The 23,399-nt window shown below is 40.5% G+C and overlaps 1 protein-coding gene across 2 annotated transcripts in view; it reads right to left on the bottom strand.

Annotated features, from left to right (window-relative positions):
• The window catches only part of GRID2 (glutamate ionotropic receptor delta type subunit 2), a 1,987,749-nt gene that overhangs the window by 372,542 nt on the left and 1,591,808 nt on the right, over nt 1-23,399 (bottom strand). For both annotated transcript variants that reach the window (XM_073638161.1, XM_073638172.1), the window contains exon 11: nt 6,294-6,606. In XM_073638161.1, coding sequence (XP_073494262.1) covers nt 6,294-6,606 — 313 coding nt within the window. The remainder of the gene's footprint in view (nt 1-6,293; nt 6,607-23,399) is intronic.

Genomic DNA, 23,399 nt, shown 5'->3' with positions numbered 1-23,399 from the left:
GGGCCAGCTGATAATACCAAGCTGGCCCTAACCCCTTTATTACCCAGTGAGCCACCGCACCAGGGCCCTGGATGAGTTGGGTACAGCGCCAGAAGATGGCGCTTCTATGAACGCGCCATTTTCCGGGGTGGCTGCGGACTGCAATTTGTAGCGGGGGGGGCCCAGAAAGCTTGGGCCTCCCTGCGCTGCAGATTCCAGCCCCCAGCTGCCTAGTTGTACCTGGCTGGACACAAAAATAGGGCGAAGCCCCACGTACTTTTTTTTTAATTATTTCATGAAATTCATGAAATAATTAAGAAAAAAAGGCCTTCCCTATATTGTTGTGTCTGGCCAGGTACAAATAGGCAGCTGGTGGTTGGGGGCAGCCCGTTCCTGCCTGCTGTACCTGGCTGGACACAAATATTGTGCGAAGCCCCACTTAAATTTTTTTAAATTATTTCAGGAAATTCATGAAATAATTTAAAAAAAATTGACGTGGGGCTTCGCACTATATTTGTGTCCAGCCAGGTACAGCAGGCAGGAACGGGCTGCCCCCAACCACCAGCTGCCTATTTGTACCTGGCCAGACACAACAATATAGGGAAGCCCTTTTTTTCTTAATTATTTCATGAAATAATTTAAAGAAAATTGACGTGGGGCTTCGCCCTGTTTTTGTGTCCAGCCAGGTACAACTAGGCAGCTGGGGGCTGGAATCCGCAGCGCAGGGAGGCCCAAGCTTTCTGGGCCACCCCCGCTGCAAATTGCAGTCCGCAGCCACCCCGGAAAATGGCGCGTTCATAGAAGCGCCATCTTCTGGCGCTGTACCCAACTCATCCAGGGCCCTGATGCGGTGGCTCACTGGGTAATAAAGGGGTTAGGGCCAGCTTGGCATTATCAGCTGGCCCTAAGCCCGAAATTCATGGGGTCACGCCAATATTAGACATGACCACCATGAATTTCTAGTAAAGTATTTAAAAAAAACACAACACCCAGAAAAAAGTCCTTTAATTGAAATAAACACACAATTCTTTATTGTTCTAAATTAAACCATACTTACCATCACGCCCATTCCAGCTGAAGCCAACGATCTCCTGAAATAAAAGAAAAATAATAAAGCAACATCATCCTTACCTTTCCATGGTTCCCATGACAGCTTCAGCTCTGCTACATCGAGATGACAGGCTGGACCGCAGCAGAACGCTGCCATCCAGCCTGTCATCCCGCAGACACTGAGAAGCGCAGGCTTGCTTGCGCTCCACAGTGTCTCTCTGTGAGGGCATCCAGATGAGCCGAGTTAATGTCCAATGAACTCGGCTCACCTCATGCACGTCACTGACAGCGTGGGAAAATTCTCCTGCACTCAGCGCTTCAGCGTGGGAGAATTCTCACACTGAAGCGCTGAGTGCAGGAGAATTCTCCCACGCTGTCAGTGACGTGCAGGAGGTGAGCTGAGTTCATTGGACATGAGCTCACCTTATGCACGTCACTGACAGCGTGGGAAAATTCTCCTGCACTCAGCGCTACAGCGGGAGAATTCTCACGCTGAAGCGCTGAGTGCAGGAGAATTCTCCCACGCTGTCAGTGACGTGCAGGAGGTGAGCTGAGTTCATTGGACATGAGCTCACCTTATGCACGTCACTGACAGCGTGGGAGAATTCTCCTGCACTCACCGCTTCAGCTTGAGAATTTTCCCACGCTGTCAGTGACGTGCATGAGGTGAGCCGAGTTCATTGGACATGAACTCGGCTCATCTGGATGTCGTCACAGAGAGACGCTGAGCAGCGCAAGCAAGCCTGCGCTTCTCAGTGTCTGCAGGATGAGAGGCTGGATGGCAGCGTTCTGCTGCGGTCCAGCCTGTCATCTCGATGTAGCAGAGCTGAAGCTGTCGTGGGAACCATGGAAAGGTAAGGATGAGGTTGCTTTATTATTTTTCTTTTATTGCAGGAGATCGTTGGCTTCAGCTGGAATGGGCGTGACGGTAAGTATGGTTTAATTTAGAACAATAAAGGACTGTGTCTTTATTTCAATTAAAGGACTTTATTCTGGGTGTTTGTGTTTTTTTTAACTTTGACTATGGGGTTAGTAATGGGGGTGTCTTATAGACGCCTCTCCATTACTAACCTGGGCTTGATGTCAGCTGGCATTATAAGCTGACATCAACCCCAACCCTATTACCCCCTGCCACCGCACCAGGGCAGCGTGGAAGAGCGAGGCTAAGTGCCAGAATTGGCGCATCCTATGAATGCGCCATTTCTGGGGCGGCTGACGGCTGGTGTTTCTAGCCTGGGAGGGGGCCAATATTCATGGCTCCCTTCCTGGGCTATTAATATCAGCCCCCAGCTGTCTGCCTAGCCTTTGCTAGCTATTAAATTAGGGGGGACCCCACGTCATTTTTTTTGGGGGGTCCCCCATTTTAATAGCTAGTAAAGGCTATGTATTCAGCTGGGGGCTGATATTAGTAGCCTGGGAAGCTCCGTGGGTATTACCCCCTTCCCAGGCTTCAAACATCTGCCCCAGCCGTCTGCTTAACCTCCGCTAGAGCCTAAAATTAAGGGGAACCCCACGCCAATTTTTTTAATAATAAATCCTTTATTTTAATACTAAATGACAAGTACAATAACCAACACTATCACTGTACTTCATATATATGTGACTGACATGTTTCTATCTATCTAATCTATGTGTGAAGCTCTATTCTGTCTGTTATAAATTGTCGGGTACCGCTGCTGAATTGCCGGCCGGCTTTTTTAAAGAGACGGTGCATGAAAACACTATTATTTTTTTTGATAAATCCTTTACGCTAAATGACAAGTACAGTAAGCAGCACTTTCACTGTACTTCGTATATATGTGGCTGACATGTTTATATCTATCTAATCTATGTGTGAAGCTCTATTCTTTTGGTTCTAAATTGTCAGGTACAGGTGTATGCCGCTGCTGAATTGCCGGCTTTTCATGTTTCACTGTTGGCACTGTTCCCATCGATTTGGGCAATCACTGTAATGCCACAACCACCATGGCTGTGGCATTACAGTGAGTGGCAGACAATCCCTGCATGATTGGTGCTCTAAATAGCGCCAGACATGCAGGACACGCTTTTGGTGTACGAACAGTTATCGAACATAACCTCGAACAGCCGAATTTTTTGCAAATCGTTCGGGTTCGTCGAACAACTCGAACACCGCCCAAAACAGCTCGAATTTGAGATTGGCGAACAGTTCTAGTCGAACACCGCTCATCTCTATTTAGGACACCATTGGATCATTCAGAGATCCTCACTGAACTTCTGGAGTGAGTTTGCTGCACTGAAAGTAAAGGGGCCGAATAATATTGCACGCCCCACTTTTAGTTTTTAATTTGTTAAAAAAGTTTAAAATATCCAATAAATTTCGTTCCATTTTGTGATTGTGTCCCACTTGTTGTTGATTCTTCCCCCAAAAAATAGAATTTTATATCTTTATGTTCGAAGCCAGAAATGTTGCAAAAGGTAGAAAAGTTCAAGGGGGCCAAATACTTTCACAATGCACTGTATATAAATTTGTATATGGATATACAGTACAGAACAAAAGTTTGGACACACCTTCTCATTTTAAGATTTTTCTGAATTTTCATGACTTAGAAAACTGTACATTCACACTGAAGGCATCAAAACTATGAATTAACACATGTGGAATTATATACTTAACAAAAAAGTGTGAAACAACTAAAAATATGTCTTATATTCTTGGTTCTTCATAGTAGCCACCTTTTGCTTTGATGACTGCGTTTCACACTCTTGGCATTCTCTTGATGAGCTTCAAGTGGTAGTCACTGGAAATGGTTTTCACTTCACAGGTGTGCCCTGTCAGGTTTAATAAGTGGGATCTCTTGCTTTATAAATGGGGTTGGGACCATCAGTTGTGTTGTGCAGAAGTCAGTTGGATACACAGCTGATAGTCCTTTTGAATATACTGTAAGAATTTGTATTATGGCAAGAAAAAAGCAGTAAAGAAAAACGAGTGGCCATCATTACATTAAGAAATGAAGGTCAGTCAGTCCGAAAAATTGGGCAAACTCTGAAATTGTCCCCGAGTGCAGTTGCCGAAACCATCAAGCGTTACAAAGAAACTGGCTCACATGAGGACCGCCCCAGGAAAGGAAGACCAAGAGTCACCTCTGCTTCTGAGGATAAGTTTATCTGAGTCACCAGCCTCAGAAATCGCAGGTTAACAGCAGCTCAGATTAAAGACCAGGTCAATGCCACACAGAGTTCCCGCAGCAGACACATCTCTACAACAACTGTTAAGAGGCGACTTTGTGCAGCAGGCCTTCATGGTAAAATAGCTGCTAGGAAACCACTGCTAAGGACAGGAAACAAGCAGAAGAGAGTTGTTTGGGCTAAAGAACACAAGGAATGGACATTAGACCAGTGGAAATCTGTGCTTTGGTCTGATGAGTCCAAATTTGAGATCTTTGGGTCCAACCACTGTGTCTATGTGCGATGCAGTAAAGGTGAACGGATGGACTCTACATGCCAGGTTCCCACCGTGAAGCATGGAGGAGGAGGTGTGATGATGTGGGGGTGCTTTGCTGGTTACACTGTTAGAGATTTATTCAAAATTGAAGGCATACTGAACCAGCATGGCTACCACAGCATCTTGCAGCGGCATGCTATTCCATCCGGTTTGCGTTTAGTTGGACCATAATTTATTTTTCAACAGGACATTGACCCCAAACACACCTCCAGGCTGTGTAAGGGCTATTTGACCAAGAGTGAGAGTGATGGGGTGCTACGCCAGATGACCTGGCCTCCACAGTCACCAGAGTGAAGGCAAAAGGGCCAACAAGTGCTAAGCATCTCTGGGAGCTACTTCAAGATTGTTGGAAGACTGTTTCCGGTGACTACCTCTTGAAGATCATCAAGAGAATGCCAGGAGTGTGCAAAGCAGTCATCAAAGCAAAAGGTGGCTACTTTGAAGAACCTAGAATATAAGACATATTTTCAGTTGTTTCACACTTTTTTGTTAAGTATATAATTCCACATGTGTTAATTCATAGTTTTGATGCCTTCAGTGTGAATGTACAATTTTCATAGTTATGAAAATACAGAAAAATCTTTAAATCAGAAGGTGTGTCCAAACTTTTGGTCTGTACTGTATATGTATGTATGTAAGTAGCCAACAGAGAAAACATTAATGAACGCACAGTGATATCTGTAAAATGGCTCCTATCCTTATATTACATAAAAGGTATTCTTTTTGTTAATAATAATATACCTATTTTGTAATTAACAGCAACGATAATGGTTACTATTATGTTGCTTTGATAAACATAATGAAATAAGAACATTAGTATAATATCCTAATAGGGTAATACTAGAGGGCAAGCTCATAGCCACTAAGTAACTCCCAAACTGCTAAACTGTGGACATTATAAAGAAATTACTACCTGGTTTGTACTACTGGATGACTGAAAATGATCATGTGGTACTGTTTAGGACTTCATTCCTTTGCCAGACTCAGATAAATTGCAAGGTTTTGGACTCCACTCCTTCATTGGACTCAAAGACGATCTCCGAACCAGTTGACAATCTCTTTCCCAAATACATATGTTGGTGATGAATTGTGATTGGACTGGTTGTATTTCAACATGTCCAATCTTTTATTCCAGCTGGAGATCAGCTACGCTCAAAGGTGACAGGCAACTTCTTATTTCCTTCTCCACATTAAGAACACATGTATACACTGCCAGCCGAAGTATGCATTTGTATGGGGAGACGGTCAAGAGCAATATTGGTCTGTGAAACAGAGTTCAGCTGACAACTCTCTAAGGTGCATAACCAACTTAATGAGAGTCCGATCAGTGGGAGAACCCGTGATGCCAAGAACTCTCATTAGGCTAACTCCATATTTCACACAAGCTATGATGTACAGTAACATTTCATATTTGGTAACTTTCCTGAGAACAGGTACAAACCAATCCAATTCTCAGAAACAGCAATGGCAAAACAAATGAATGTTGAGAGAAAATGTACTGAATGTAAATTTTTTAATCTTCTTTACTCAATTATGGAATTATTTTCCTTTCATGTGTTGCTCTTCTAAGCTACAAATATCAGTTCAAGGATTTACTTCACTCCATCCACATGAACCTAAGAATCCTCAATCAGAAGATGGTCTCATCTGGGCTTTCTTTTTATATATGGTCATTATGGCTTATTGGGGTTCTCTGCCCTACAAAATGGGAGGTCTATTCATTGTGAATAGGGCTAAATATAAATAATGCTATATTATAACAGATTTTAACATATTTCATATTAGAAGAAATCAAATGTACCTTGTTGAACAAAGGATCCATAGACAAACCACATGGAGTTGTACAGTGTTGTAGAGGTCATAGAACCCATTTGCAGGCGTGGAGGATTAAGCCAGTTTAACAGGTAGACCAGGAGACCTACTAACAGAACAGTCCCAGCAATACAGGCCCAAAGAGATAGATCAAATGGTGCCAAGCAGGCAAACATGTCCACTGTTCTCTCAGCTTTTTTCAATAGAACTCCCACAGAGTAATCCATATAGCGAGTTGTGAAGTCTACTACATTCTCTCGGTCGGGAGTGATAGTCAAGGCAGAAATCCCTATGTCAGCTCTCTAAAAAAAAAAGAAATATTAGAAAAGAAATATTAAATTTGTTGTCAAAACTATAAATATTCCAGCAATAATCATCATAAATACATGTTATAAAATATTTTGGAATTGTTTTAAATTTGTTAGTTTGAAACATTAAATTAACTTTCAATGTAACTATTACTGAATGGAACGATGAAAGAAATCCATATACTATTATTATATATTGTTAAATTATAAGTATTGGATACTTGATTTAATTATGAATACATGCTGACTTGTCAAACTTCTACAGATGCAAATCACATTAACAGTGTTATTTGTTCCAGAATAATAAAGATACAGTTAGGTCCATATATATTTGGACAGAGACAACATTTTTCTAATTTAGGTTCTAGACATTACCACAATGAATTTTAAACAAAACAATTCAGATGCAGTTGAAGTTCAGACTTTCAGATTTCATTTGAGGGTATCCACATTAAAATTGGATGAAGGGTTTAGGAGTTTCAGCTCCTTAACATGTGCCACCCTGTTTTTAAAAGGAATCTGATAATAGATTCCTGTTACCCAAATCAACATAATTCTGAGCCTGCCTGTAGTGTTTCAGAGAAAGCAAAGTTTGAAAGGATGGTCGGGGAATATAGGAAAAGATATGACCAGTCCGGTGTCATCTACTGTAGTTGATTGACAGGTCTCTCCAATATGTGCACATTGGCTTTTCAAACTATGATTATTCTGAAACACCTGAGCATTCCAGAGTAAAACATACTAGACTGCAATACTGCAGCAAGACTCTGCTTGATGCTACCTATGGTTTGGGCAGCATGAATCTAATTTCAGGTTTCTTCTAAGTGGCCTTTGACAGGTGATATTCTTACTTATAATTTACTGTGAGCACTAATAAATACCAAGGGAACAGTACTTATTGGTGTTGTCTCATTAGAGACTACTTTTTCCAAAATGTGTTCAACCAGTTAATTCCCCTGCTGTAGGGAAAATGTAAGATTACATGGCAGCCATTTAGATAAATTCTCATGCATGAAATATAAAGACACTTTGAGTCCAACTGAAGGGTGGCCCTTGTACAGAGATTAATAATATACTAAAGACCAAAGACTCTTTAGCTGGAGTAAAGAAAATTGTATTGATCTTTCAGAATGTCATGTTTAAGAGTATCAAACTTTACAAGATGGCCAAGGTTTCGGTCCTCCAGCATCTTAATCACAGACTGTTAAGAGCAATGTGATGTCCTCTCAGTTGAGAGGCTGAAAAATTAATAAAATTTTCTTAACTGCAACTAAGGAGTACCATGTTTTTAATGCATTATTGTCTGGATATCAGATATCCACCCTACCACTGAGCACTACCATCCACCCAGAGTGTCAACCATAGCCTTTCTACTTTTTCTTGTACAGCAGCAGACCTCCTTTCTATGATGCCCTATTAAAGTATCAGGGCCAATGTTGTCTTCATGGAACAATCACTGCAGAGTTTGAAATAAAACATGTTCTTTGTTACAACAAAAATTGAAGAATGGGTCTAAGAAATGTCAACATTTTGGAAAATGTATATCTTTCTACAGCATAAGCAAAAGCTCTGAACTGGACAAACACATTTGATAGCTGTCCGCTGAACAAACATATAGCTGACACTCAGCTTTCTATTTCAATTTCACCAAACACTGGAACAATCAGCTATGATGAGCTCTTCTGCATGCTCTGTAAGGCTATGGCCCCACTATCAGTATTTGGTCAGTATTTGGTCAGTATTTTTTCTCAGGAGTGGTAGCCAAAACCAGGTGATGAATAATCAGAGAAAAGGTATAATGGAAACAAGTCACCAATTCTGCATTTATCACCCACTCCTGGTTTTGGCCCCCACTCCTGAGAAAAAATACTGACCAAATACTGACCAAATACTGATAGTGGGGCTGTGGCCGAACGAAAAGATAGGGTGATTTAATTCCAACTATCTAACCCTTATGCCCTCAAACATAATCTGTGGGAGGACAGTTGATGGTCCCCACACACAACAGATGGTAGGCTGATCCTGCCAAAATTGGTGGGTTAAACTGACTTTTGTCTCACATGTAATGGGCCTTTAGTATGTGATTATGGTTTGTTTCAACTTACTGAAGACTAGTCTCCTATTTTGGTGTCTATATACTCTGAGATTGTGTATGATTTGGGATTTCCTACTTGTGCGAATTCTAGTGATTTTGAAAAAATGTAACTATATGTGTTTACAATATGAACTCGCAATGATACTTACATTGTACAGGAGTGAGACACTAAAATCTAGATAGGTTTAATAGCCAAACTATTGAGCAATGGAATTTACATACAATTTGTGGGTCTTACAATCAGATTTGGGTTTTAGACTTGTATATGAGGTTGCAGTTAGTGATTGACAGACTTCCCATCGCTGAGCAGAACCATTCTCTTAACTGCTCAACCCAAAATAAAAATAAATGTAGTGAATAATATACAGGTTATAATGAATATTTCCTACAAACCTATATATCAGTCTATTCAGCTTTTGCTCAATAAGCTGAGATCCATAGATTGCTTGGCATTTCTAAGCTGACATGTTTCCTTTAATTAAGTTATCGCTTTCATATGTATAAGCGAGATATCGTTTTTTTTTGTTATAGAAGAGTTTGCCCACTTGCCATTTTATGAGCATTTGTCAAGGGCAACACAAACTATACAGAAAGCCTGCCAAGTAGTTTAAAGTAATTAATTTACTTTACTGTGCTTTGCTTCAGTGTTTTGCATTGTAGTGTGAAAACAGGCTCCTGGAGAGAAGAAATGAGCCATGGTCTAATTGGACTGTAGGTGGGAATGGTCACTCACAGCATGTACATGTAAATGTGGTCATTAGTAGTCATGTAGCACAAATATAGAGTACATCTGTATCTAGTATTTAAATAAAGATCTTTTCACATTTGCATCACATGCATGCAACATCACATACAAATTGTGCTCAAATTATCCGTACATCTCCTCCACTGACTAATGGGTACTACACTATATTCTAACCATTGCAATTTACTGTAAAAAAACAAAGAAATTTGCCGCATTAGATACTAAATAACCTTAAAGTGGTTGTCCCCTTTTAGAAAACTGCATGCCATGTACTGAGTTAGTTATAAAATAATGAACTGAGTATTACTTACCTTCACCGGTTCTCCGCCACTTCCTGATATCTGTTGGCTGCAGTGGTGATGTCACATTTACAATGCTGCAGCCAATCTCTGTGCTCGGCAGCTCTACCTGTGTAGATGGCCACTGAGCTCTGTGATTGGCTGCAGTGCTGTCGACTCAACATCACCACTGCAGCCAAAACACTCAGACACTCAGACTGGATAGCTAGCTCTAAACCCAGGGAGGGTAAAATACTTAGTTAAATGTAAATGTAAGCATACAACAATTTTTAGAATGTCCTTTATACTGTATAATCTAACTGTACTTTACTTTTGCATGGCATATATAAGATCAGCTGCAACTTTAGACCCCAGGCAAACATTTTGCACAGAGCCATAAAGGGATACCATTTACATGCATGCGCATTCTGCTATATGCCTCTAGATTCCTACAGAGGTGTCCGCCTGGTGGAGCTCATATCTATGCCACCCAATCTTACAAGATCTGGAAGGGATGGGCCAAAGATTAACACTCATGATCTATTGACAGGATAGGTAATTTGATTAGAGAGGGTCTGGCTGCTAAGCACTGTTTTTGACTATCTTCAGAAGTCCCACAGAGATTGAATGGAGTAGAAGTGAACATGCTTGACTATTACTGCATTTAAGCTGTGTCTCAAAACCCCCACACTCATGATTGGTAGGTGTCAGCGGCATAACTTGAAGCTTTTGAACCCCAATTCAAAATCTCCAACAGGGCCCAAAGCTATCATTGGTCTTTAATAGTAATAGTCTTTTCATATGAGACAAAGGGACCTTTTGGGCCAACCTAGTCTCCAGGGCCCAGGTGTGATTGCAACCCCTGCACTTATTTTAGTAACGCCCCTTGGTGGGTGTGCTAGGGTACACTGATCAGTCACTCATCACCTATCCTGTTTGAGGACAGTTGAAAAGTGTTGATTTGGATCAACTACTTGCAATGCACATGACAATAGTCAGTATATGCTCAAGTACATTTCTTGTTCTTTACGCTACTGATTTTTCCAGTAGTGTCATGTTTGCCCATAGACTGTGTCCGCTAAGGCAGCTAAGGTTAATTTAAGGTATATATAAATGCAAAGTAAAACTTTTGTGCTTTAGTTGCCAAGACTTTTCCCAAGACAATAAACTTAATAGCTATTATATAGTATATAGCACTACACCATTTAAAAATTACAAGACAATGAATTACTGCAGCATGCAATCTATTTAATCATGAATACTGTACAAAATGTAGTCCGATTCACAGCATGGATTTAACTCATATTTTAGATGCCATTGTATTTGTGAAAAAAGTGTATGAATGAGGAACAAAGAGTGGCTTGAAAACTATTAGCACAAGCCTTAATGAAATTAATCTTAAAAGCCATGTGGTGCCCACACACAGATGTCCATTGTTAACATGGGGATGACTGTAAAATTACCAGCATGTCTGACAATGTTTCTGTAATGCTGTCAGTACAATTAATATTCAAAAGTGGTAATTTTCCAATCAAGTTGAAAATCTAGAACATAAAAGTAGGGAAGTGTGGTTGAAGAGGGAGTGCAGTTTCCTATTCTATTGGTTGGTGGGGGTCCAGTTTAATGTTTTCCAGTGGAATTCTTCAAAATGGCTGTCCAGGTAATTTCACGATGGATGGAAAAAGCGTTATAAAAAAATAATATCCTATTTAATAATATGAAAATCTTATTACAATTTCACATAACATCTGACATTTCAGTTGAGAAACTTTAATTTTGCATTTTGAAATGGATTAAGACATTCTGATATAGATTTATTTACTAAAGCTATATCCCTCTGTTTTCTCACTGTGCTTTGCTACGATTTTGAATTTTTTCATATTATGAATAGACAGATGGGAGTATGAGATGAAGTCTAAGTTATATTTCTGTGCTTTGCCTCAGTGCTTTGCAACGCAGTGTAAAAACAGGTTCCCGTAGAGAGGAAATGAGCCATTGTCTAATTGGGCTGGAGGTGGGGATGGCTATGCACAGTATGTACATATAAATGTAGTCATGGACACGTGTAGTTTACATTAGGAACTAGAATTGGATTGAAAATCACATCTCTTTTATCACAGATACAGTACATAACGCACTCAAAGACGTTTTAAACTTAATATCTGGACATTGCAAATTGTGAACAAATTATCAGTTATTTTCTGTCTACGCTTTTGGGTCATTACTCTACACTGCGAAAGGTAATCCTCCATGAACAGCCACTGAAAATCTCAACAATAGATACAAAATAATGGAAAATGCTATATTACTAATGAGGCTTTGTTTCTTATGCTTTCCAGTCTCTTATTGAGCACAATAGTAATATAACTCAGATATCATTATTAACCACAATTGGGTGTAGGTTGCGGCTCTATAGTTATAGTTTTCAGGGCTTTACATGGATTTTGAGTAGACTGTAGAGAGAAACCAAGCCAACTGCAGTTGACATGATTAGAATAGGATAATTCCCGCACTACATAAGCAAAACCCCAAGCCTACCCTATAAAATTATTGCACTAATTTCTACATGCATATGAGAGAATACATCTCCACAAGTCATATGCCTGCTGTGGAGCTCTGTAGACAAAAGATAAATGTCCTTATTAGGGTCTGTTCATATAACACATTTTTGCCGCATTTTTCCCGTGTTTTTTCCAGCAGTTTTCACCAATTCTAATGAATGCATAAAAAAACACATTAAAAATGCTTAAAAAATGCACACAAACACGGGGCAGAAGGTACATGTTCTTTTTTATCAGCTGCCAAGAGACATGTTCTTGATCCCGACATATCTGCAGAAAATGCGTGACGCCTGCACATTCCCTTCGTTTCGTAATACCTTACTGAGAGGCGAATCTAGGTTTTCCTGCACACAAAACAAAAATTCAGTTTGTCATATCCCCTATACACAGCTTACGTGATTTCAGTAGTCATCATGTGACTGCTCATATGTGATTTGCATACATGAGTCTCAGTATCACAAATAAACATTCACAAGGACAAGCAAAAGGCTAACAATGCCCTGAACTTTTGACTTTCACTCTCCATATCTCACCATCAACTACTGCATTAACTAATCATATGCTAAATAGTTGCAAGTCAAATTTATGTATAACATAGGCAAGATGATCATCTATAACATGATGGTAGTCTCATGTTCGAAGCAGTAGTGGATGGTGAGATATGCAGCCTGAAAGTCAAAAGTTCAAAACATTGTTACCCTTTTGTTTGGCAGCGTACGTCCAGGTACTTTATATGTGACATCTTCTCTGATTGGAGTCATTCTCTTTCTTTTCTTCTTCATGCCCAGACCCCATGATGACTTTTCACCTCCATAACTTCTCTCTACAGACTTTTCTATTCTCCGGTCTTCTGAATCACATTCCTGCAAGGTGCCCTTAAAAATAACAATGTTATTATAATGATATGTGTCCTACTCTTTGCTCCTGAATAATAGTTACCCCTCACTATGCTCCCTGCACAAAATATGACTTCACACTGTCCCTCTGAAAAAAATTGATGGCCTCCACACTAGCCTCTCCTTTCCATACTGAACCATTTCTTCACTCTGCTCCTTCCTCACACTTTCCCCCCCTCAGCATACTGTCCCTTGCATTCTGTGCCCTCTCACTGTTCCTCATGCTAGCAACTCTCTATGCTGACCCCACACTACCAGTCTCTAGATTTTTCTCTGCACACTTTTCTCACCTCATTCTGTCTCCACACACATTCCACCCTTCACATACTGTCTCCTTACATATTCCCTCAACCCTCTGCCCATACCGTCTCCTCATATATTTCCCCCCATACTATCTCCTCATACATTCCATCACCCATACTGTCTCTTCACACATTTCCCCTACCCATATTGTCTCCTCCTACATTTCCACCACCCTGCCAATACTGTCTTCTCACACATTCTCCTCCTGCCCACACAGTCTCTTCACATATTTGCTCCCGCCTGCCCATACTGTCTCATCAAACATTTTCTCTATGACTGCCCATACAATCTCTTCACACATTTTCTCGCTCCCTGCACTTACTGTCTGCTTACACATTTTCTCTCCCCAGCACCTATATTTCCTTCCCCGTTGCCCCTACTGTATCCTTACAAATCCCCGCAGCCTACCGATGCCAATACTGTCTCATCCTCTCTTCTGATAATCACCTTATAGCCATCTTCTTCTCCTGTGAGACGCAAGAATGACATTAGCATCATGATCCGCTGATCTGATCATGGTGCTGACGTCGCCTTGACCCGGAAATGCAGACAATCAGGACTTTAGTTGTACTTGTGCATGAAAGACACGTGAACAATTGAGTAATGGGAGCTGGTGTTTTACACCTTCTCTAAGTTGGCTGTCAGCTTGACAGCTAGATTATACAATGGTCGAAGAAGGCAGAAAAATAAAGACATCTGGGAGACACCTCAGACCACCGTATTAGGTGTCTCCCCACCCAGCTGCGCCAGGGTAAATGCCACGCCTGCCACTGCCACTGCATTTCTTCCTTATAGAGGGACTGAATTGTTAATAAACTGGATGTGAGGATTTGATCAAAGAGCCATCAGGAGGATGTTACAAAAGAAAAAACAGGTCTTTTTGTCCAAGTGGTCAAAATATGGCTTTGTAATAGTTTGGACCATTTACATCATCCCATGTCTACTTCACATTATGACTTCATAAATACTGCACTTAGTCCAGTTTATCAACATTTCGCACAAGATTATTTATACAGACAACATTTTTTCATCTGTATAAGTAACGAAAAGTCATTATATCTCTACAGTATCAATATGCCATTACTTAAAAATCATGCATTTAGCTCAGGCTTAAAAATATACATCATATTTTGTGGTCCAATTTCTAAGAAAACAATGACGATTGCATATCAGAATTGTACATTACATTAGAACCTTTGCCTATGTGGGTGTAAAAATGAAGAGGCAGACCATTAAAACAGAATAAAGGACCCTGACGGCATTAAAACGCCATTTATGTGCTTCTGATTAGTCATAAAGGAAATACACAGGAAATTAAACTGTGATGAATAACACATTGTGATCATAAATGAATAGAAAAGTCTGGATATATCAGAGAAAAATTGTGAAAAGAGATACTGTATGAAGTTGAAGACTTCTGATTATTGCAGTACATGAAAAGGTAAGCCTTATATGTCTTATAAAAAATATAACAAAATAACTTTCTTAGGGATTGGTTTAGGGACTGGATTATAGGTTTCGGAGGACACAAAGCTGGAAAGAGATGTTAACTCTACTTATTATATTGATGGCTGGACCATACAATACCAGCACTTTTTACCATTTATCTTTTGTGTCTCCCCTATTTTTTCATAGATTGTAAGCTTGCGAGCAGGGACCTCACTTCTCTTCGTATCTGTTGCATTATGTGTTTACTCTGTTATGTGCAGCATTTAATGTCTGTATAAGTCCCCTGTGTGAATATGTTGGTGTTATAGAAATAAAAATTATTATTATAGTGATTCTCTTTTCGTTTTTTTGAAGCCAAAGGGGTTTTCCCACAAACAAAGTTAATTTTGATCAATAGATCTTGGATTAATAAGTTTCACAATTGGATGTGTTTAAAAAATATTCCTGTGCTGAGATAATCTTATAAATGTGCCCCTGCTGTGTACTGTGTAATAGACATGTCTGTCCATGTACGGAACATGGTCTGATCATATAAGATTATCTCCGCACAGGAACATTTTATTTAAACACATCCAATTGTGAAAGTTATTATTATTCCAAAATACAATGATTAAAATCAACTTTAAAATTAACTTTGTTTGTGGGAAAACCCCTTTAACCCCTTTACCCCCCAAGGTGGTTTGCACGTAAATGACCAGGCCAATTTTTACAATTCTGACCACTGTCACTTTATGAGGTAATTACTCTGGAACGCTTCAACGGATCCCCCTGATTCTGAGATTGTTTTTTCGTGACATATTGTGTTTGTGGTAAAATTTCTTCGATATCACTAACGTTTATTTGTGAAAAAAAATGAAATTTGGCAAAAATTTGAAAAATGTTGCAATTTTCAAAATTTGAATTTTTATGCCCTTAAATCAGAGAGATATGTCACACAAAATAGTTAATAAATAACATTTCCCACATATTTACTTTACATCAGCATAATTTTGTAAACAACATTTTTTTTTATTAGGGAGCTATAAGGGTTAAAAGTTGACCAGCGATTTCTTATTTTTCCAACAAAATTTACAAAACCATTTTTTTAGGGACCCCATCACATTTGAAGTCACTTTGAGAGGTCTTTATGACAGAAAATACCCAAAAGTGACACCATTTTAAAAACTGCACCCCTCAAGGTGCTCAAAACCACATTCAAGAACTTTATTAACCCTTCAGGTGCTTCCCAGGAATTTTTGAAATGTGGAAGAAAACAATTAACATTTAACTTTTTTCACAAAAATGTTACTTTAGACCCAATTTTTTTTATTTTTGCAGGGGTAACAGGAAAAAATGGACCCAAAAATCTGTTGTGCAATTTCCCTTGAGCACGCAGATACCCCATATGTGGGGAAAAAACACTGTTTGGCCGCACGTCAGGGTTCAGAAGGGAAGGAGCACCATTTTAATTTTTGAATGTAAAATTTGCTTGAATAATTAGTGGACACCATGTTGCATTTGGGGAGACCCTGATGTGCCTAAACAGTGGAAACCCCCTACAAGTGACACCATTTTGGAAACCATACCCCTCAGGGAACTTATCTAGGTGTGTGGCGAGCACCTTGAACCCCCAGGTGCTTCACAGAAGTTTATAACATTGAGTCGTAAAAATAAAATTTTCACATTTTTCCAACAAAAATGTTTTTCAGCCCCCAATTTTGCATTTTCACAAGGGTAACAGGAGAAATTGCACCATGCAATTTGTTGCGCAATTTCTCCTGAGTAAGCCGATACCTCATATGTGGGGGAAAACTACTGTTTGGGCGCACGGCAGGGTTCAAAAGGGAATGAGCGCCATTTGTCTTTTTGAATGTAAAATTTGCTTAAATAATTAGCGGACACCATGTTGCGTTTGGGGAGTCCCTGATGTGCCTAAATAGTGGAACCCCCCCCAGTGACTCCATTTTGGAAACTACACTCCTCCAGGATTTTATCAATTGGTATAGTGAACATTTTGAACCCAGAGGTACGACACAGAATTTGACAACATTAGGTCATCATATTGAATAAGTTGTCATTAGTCTTGAGTGCAAGTGCTCACTATTTGAGCTTGCATCGGCTGCTCGGGTATGCACCAAGTATCGTGGGTGCTCAAGTGACTTGCTCGAGTCCCCGCCCCGCATGTTTCACGGTTATTAGACACCCAAAAAAAAACATGCGGGGATCGCTCGTGCATGGCAGGCAATCCCCGAGAGTTTTTTTTGGCTGTATAACAGCTGCAAAACATTTGGGGCGGAGACTCGAGCATATCACTCGAGCACTCGCTATACTCGGTGCATACCCGAGCAGCCGATGCAAATTCAAGTAGCGAGCACTTGCGCTCAACATTAGTCGTCATATCGTCGTCATTTTTTTCTTTAATTCTGAAAAAATCCCAACTCCAACCCTAACCCTAACCCTAATAGAACCCCAACCCTTGCCCAACTCTAACCCTAGCCTAACCCTAACCTAACCCTAACCTTAGCCTAACCCTAACCCTAGCACAAGCCTAACCCTAGCACAATCCTAACCCTAGCCCAACCCTAACCCTAGCCCAACCCTAACCCTAGCACAACCCTGACCCTAGCACAACCCTAACCCTAGCACAACTATATCCCTAGCACAACCCTAACCCTAACCCTAGCACAACCCTAACCCTAAAGTTTTTTTTTACGCTGTTCCTCGTGCAGTATAAGTGATTAGATGTCTTTATTCTTCGAGTCGGTGCAATTACAGCGATGCCAGATTCATATTGGGTTTTTATGATTGACAGCTGTCACACACTACACTCTGTTCCAAATTATTATGCAAATAATATTTTCTCAGATTTTCCCAAATTACCTATATGAATTGCAGTCATTGTAATTTTCCAGTCAAATAACTATTAGAGTACAATTGAAAGGTTTTTGTACTAACTGCCTATGATAACAGTATATTTTTAAAAAAATAAAAAACTCAAACTACACTCAAAATGCATGTTCCAAATTATTATGCACAGCAGAGTTTTCAACCTTTTCATTTTAATAAAGAACAAAAAAAAAACCTTTCAATTGTACTCTAATAGTTATTTGACTGGAAAAAGACAATGACTTCAATTCATATAGGTAATTTGGGAAAATCTGAGAAAATATTATTTGCATAATAATTTGGAACACAGTGTAAAAAAAAAATTTTTTTGCAAAGACTAGTTTTTGCATCGCCATATTTTGAGAGCTATAATTTTTCCATATTTCGGCCGACAGAGTCATGTGACAGCTTGTTTTTTGCGGGACAAGTTGACATTCTTATTGGTACCATTTTCAGGCACATCACATTTTTCGATCTCTTTCTATTCTTATTTTTGGGAGGCAGAATAGACAAAAACCAACAAATCAGGAATTGTTTTTTTTTTTTTTATGCCGTTCTGCGTGTGGTAAAATTGATAAGGCAGCTTTATTCTTCGGGTGAGTACGTTTACAGCGGTACCGCATTTATATTGTTTTTTTTACATTTTGGCGCTTTTACACAATAAAAACTATTTTATAGAAAAAATAATTGTTTTTGCATCGCTTTATTCTGAGAGCTATAACTTTTTTATTTTTCGGCCGTTGGAGCTGTATGGCGGCTTGTTTTTTGCGGGACAAGATGATGTTTTCAGCAGTTCCATTATTACTTACATTCATATTTTTGATCGTGTTTTATTCCATTCTTTGTTTGGCGGTAGGATGATAAAACATTGCTTTATGTTTTGTTTTTTATTTTTATTTTTTACCGTGTTCACTAAAGGGGTTAACTAGAGTGACAGTTTTATAGATAAGGTCGTTCCGGATGTGGCGATACCAAATATGTGTACTTTTCTTGGTTTATTTTTCTTTTCATAAGATTATTTATTTATGGGTACAATATATATATATATATATTTTTATTATATTTTTCATTTTTTTTTTACATATTTTTTTATTTTTTTTAATTTTTTTTTTAACTTTCTGACATTTTTATTAATTTTACACTTTGTCCCACTATGGGACTTTCCCTTTTTGCTGCCTGATCGGCCGTATAGCACAGGAATGCAGAACCATCCCTGTGCTATGCAGCCTGTCAGCGCTGCACAGGGAGAAGTTACTTAGGTCTCGCACTGCGCATGACCAAAGCAACTTCCTGCCTCCTGGTGACCCGAACGTTGTCATGATGCCATAGCAACATCTGGGACCGGACTCAGATGCCGCGGGACGCCAGCAGAGAAGGTAAATATAGCGCTTACCTCCTCTTGATCGATTTTGATCACAGCATTTCGAGGGTTAATGTGCAGGGAGCGGTGCGGGATCGCTCCCTGCTCATAGCACCTGGTGTCAGCAGTGCCAATCAGCTGACACCTCGTGGCGATCTCGCCATCACTGCTTGTGTGCGGGCAAAATCGCCAAGGCGTACTAATACGTATTAGGCCCATAAGACCCTGGGCACAGATACGTAATAGTATGCCCTGGGCCATAAAGGGGTTAAGCCCTGCAATACGCATGGTACATTTCGTTAAATTTGCCAAAAGTTCAGTAAGTTCTTTTTCGTGCATTTTCCTGAGAACTTCATGTCCTTGTGAAGGAATATTTGGCCTCACTTTACTTCTTGACTTTCAGCTTCTATAATCCTCTCAGCATCAGGTAATTACAAGAATCAGGGCTGTCTAAAGACTAAAATGCCACTCAATATCTACTACTCAATCAATGACAACCTATACAGTAGGCTTACAAATGTTTGATCTAACTTTCCATGACTGTGAGACCCTTTCTTGTACAACTTAAAAAGGTGAGCACTGAACATGTTATCTAAAACTTTCCTAAGTTAATATTTTAATTAATTCCGTACATGAGCATCTTTCTCTTTTTTTCCCCACATACTTATGGCTTAAAGGGAACCTGTCATGTTAAAAAACGCTATTTACCTGCATATATGGGGTAAATCTGTAGGTTAATATTGCTCTAAAGCTGTGTCATCGCCGCCCTGAATGGCCCTGGTGGGAAGAAATTAACTTTATTCTGCCTGGCAGTCTCTGGCTTGCAGTCATATATGTGTAACTAGCGCGGCTTCAGGTACTACTCAGTGCATAGTAAGTGGCAGCTGTAACCCCGCCCAGACACTAACTGACAGCCAGCTTAGCACTAATGCACTCCTGAGCTGACTGTCAGTCAGTGGTGTGATAAGGTTACAGTTGCCGCTCACTATATATTGAGTGGTGACTGAAGCCGTGCTGGCTGCACCTCTATGACTATAGGCTGCTGGGAGATATAAAGTTTATTACCTCCCGGCAGTGAGGTTTTCAGTGCACAGGTTTAGAATGCTGCTAAGCTGCAGATTAACCCTATATCTGTAGGTTGATAGTATTTTTTCACATGACAGGTTCCCCCCTTTAAAGTGTAACTGCAGTTTCAAGCGACTTTTCAATTAGGCTGTTATATGTGTGTATGAGAAATAACACTAGTTCTTGTCATTATATAACTTTTATCATGCATTTTTAAGTAGTTTTACACTTTCTTTCAAGGCCTGAGCAGCTTCTTTTTTGTGTCAACTGCCTTTTTCTTGCGCCAGCTTCTCCCTCCTCCCCAATCCATAGAATTTTAAAGTAACAGAAACAATTTGAGCCCTCACTGAAAACAGATTTGTAGACAGATTTAAGCAATTTCTTAAAGTGAATGATCAGTACAGGGTGTTATGACTGCACAAGCACATACACACAGGTAGCATACAACCCAATGAGACTAATACCTACCACCTGACAGATCACTGTTCAACCAGTAAAAGCCCTACTCTGACCCTGATTTGACCCTATCTGACTGTGGAGATTGGTACCCTAAGACTACTGAATGGCACCCCCACTCAACGGTGGCTCACCCTGAATGTCCTTAACAGCTCCTAGTATTGCTAGAGTAGCAATTACCTAAGAGATAAAGTAAACACACAGAAAACAGCTGCAACAAACAAAAACTACAGCAGAGTTACTGAGTCCAAAAGAGACTGCTAGGTACATGTTCAGACTGGTCTCTGTCCAACAGGTAATCCTTAGCGGTGGGGCTGATACTCCTTAGAACAATCAACCAGGAATGAAAATAACCAGTAATCAATAGCTGGAAAATGAGAGTGTATATATAAAACACCCAGAATGTGACTGGATAGAGATAATGAGCTACAGAACACAGGTGATTACCGCACACCATAAGAGAAAAAGCAAACTTGAAGATAAATAGAAATTCAGCACTTGGGTAGGAACTGACCAAGTTATAGCTCAACAAGGAGAAATTCAAACCACTGAACCAAAGGTCACCGGATCAATCCCCCAAGTACACAGGGAAAGAGTTGACTGACAAGTGGAGAAGATGAATTTTTCTCTAATAAGATATTTTTAATTAAATATATTACAAAATGTATTATCTTTGATTGTACTATTGATTTATGAAAATAATATAAAGCTCAGTTACTATAAGGGCATTATTTTCTATAATAATCAAATGTTTGTAGACTACTGTGACTGTATTTTTATATGTGCACTCATTAAATAAGGTAGTGTGCTGTCCTATGATGTGGCTGCTGCATGTGGCTGAAGACCACAATCACAATTGGGACATTAAAAATATCAGGATCATATTGGATTAATTTGTACATACAGAATTTTACCTTAAAGGGAATCTGTAAGCAGGTTTTCGCTTCTTCATCTGAGAGCAGCCTGATGTAGGCAAAGAGACCCTGAATCCAAGGATGTATCTCTTAGATTACTTGGTTCAGCCATTCTGACACAATCAATCAGAGTTTTTAGATTTAGCAATGCAGCAGAGCTGACAAAGCTAACCCCTCGTCTCACCAGGCTTTCTGTGTGCATAGCTATTGACCCTGAGCTGGTTATCACAGAAGATGGAATATTTGTAAGCACCTAGCCAGTTAGCCACAGCAATGTTAATCACAAGGTGATTAAAACTAGTGTTGAGCCACCCCCGTAGTGTTCGAGTTCGGTTCGGTTCGGTTCGTCGAACACCCGTGTGTTCGCCGAACTGTTCGTCGAACTGTTCGTCGAACACCTTCGAACACCGTTAAAACCAATGGCAGGCAAACAAAAACACATAGAAACACATAGAAAACACCTTCAAAGGTGTCCAAAAGCTGACAAACTGCTCAGAAGACACAACTAACACATGGAAAAGTGACAAGTACATATAGTCATGCGAAAAGAAAAGAGGTGGAGGAGTAAAAGGAGGGGGAGACACAGATATAGGCATGTCATGCCCTTCTAAAATCCAAAAAGTGAGAAGCCGACACGTTCAGTCCGCTCCTGCCCGTGCCACCTCCGTGTCGCCGGGTTTGTGCCAGAGCCGCGGTGAACCCTGACAGCCAGCCCCCCTCTCCCAATACTGGTGCCTGTCCGCTGGTGGGTCGAGCGAGCCCCCCTGTGGTGGAGGCAGCTCTAAGCTTTTTAATTTAAATTGTCTCTCTAATTTGAATAAATACACTTTAAATCCATTTACAAGGATCTATTGGAGGGCAAGTCTCATGCCAGCAGCCGCGTAATTCCAGCTCCAGTAGCGTCCACTAAAGCTGCTGCAGTTAAAAAGCTTTTATAAGGATCGAGCTCGGCTGTCCACCGCAAGGCATCCTACTGCCAGTCCGAGCCCCTATGCCTTGGGGTGCCTCCTGATGCTCTTCACTGAGTATCCCGTGGTCCCGAAGCATTTACTTTGAAAAAATGAAGTGTCCAAACTACAGGTGGTGTAGCTTGCTTAACAGCCGGGATAATCCGCTGACTAGCAGACACTGCTACTAGGCACAAAGTATTTCCTGGGCTAGATGCAGTTAAAATTTGTAATTAGATACTCTCGTTGGATGCTGAGAAAGCATTCCATAGAGTCTCCTGGCACGCCATATATGATTCTCTTAAAAAGCTTGGGGTAGGGGTCTAGGGGACCCTTTTATAGCCAAAATCACGGCCCTGTATCGCAATACGTCACCTAGGCTGAAGATAAATGGAACTGTAGCACCCTGAGGGCTCGGTTGCTACAGAGGTATTGAACCTCACCCAGAGGTGTGATATCTCACTCTCAGGTAAGGATGTAGTGTGGATCAGGACCCGACACCTGCATGCATTACACCACATTGCCATGGGGCAGGGCGACCAATATGCCCCTGAGATGGGCACAACAGTCCCTGTCCCTGGCTGGAGTGGGGGGAGGGAACACTGAGGAAGGGGAACCCTGTAGTGCAGGAGCAGGGAGGAAGCAGTTCCTGGGTGCATTGAGAAGGGAGTATAAAAGGTGGGCACCATCTTAGTTCAGTGCAGAGAAGTCTGAGCAGAAGTGGCAGGGAGCAGGGGCTCTGCATGTGCTCTGCTCCGGAGGCGGGCCTAGTAACAGAGGCCCAGGCCTGGAAGAGGGAGAAGGAAGGAAGAGGAGCGGAGAAGGCTCCAGGAACGAGGAACGAAGGGATCTC

This window comes from Phyllobates terribilis, unplaced genomic scaffold, assembly GCF_046119375.1.
Source record: "Phyllobates terribilis strain yellow unplaced genomic scaffold, ASM4611937v1 Scaffold_1__5_contigs__length_1240528914, whole genome shotgun sequence".
Lineage (NCBI taxonomy): Eukaryota > Metazoa > Chordata > Amphibia > Anura > Dendrobatidae > Phyllobates > Phyllobates terribilis.
Note: the sequence above shows the minus strand (reverse complement) of the source record. Positions and strands in the feature narration are given on the sequence as shown.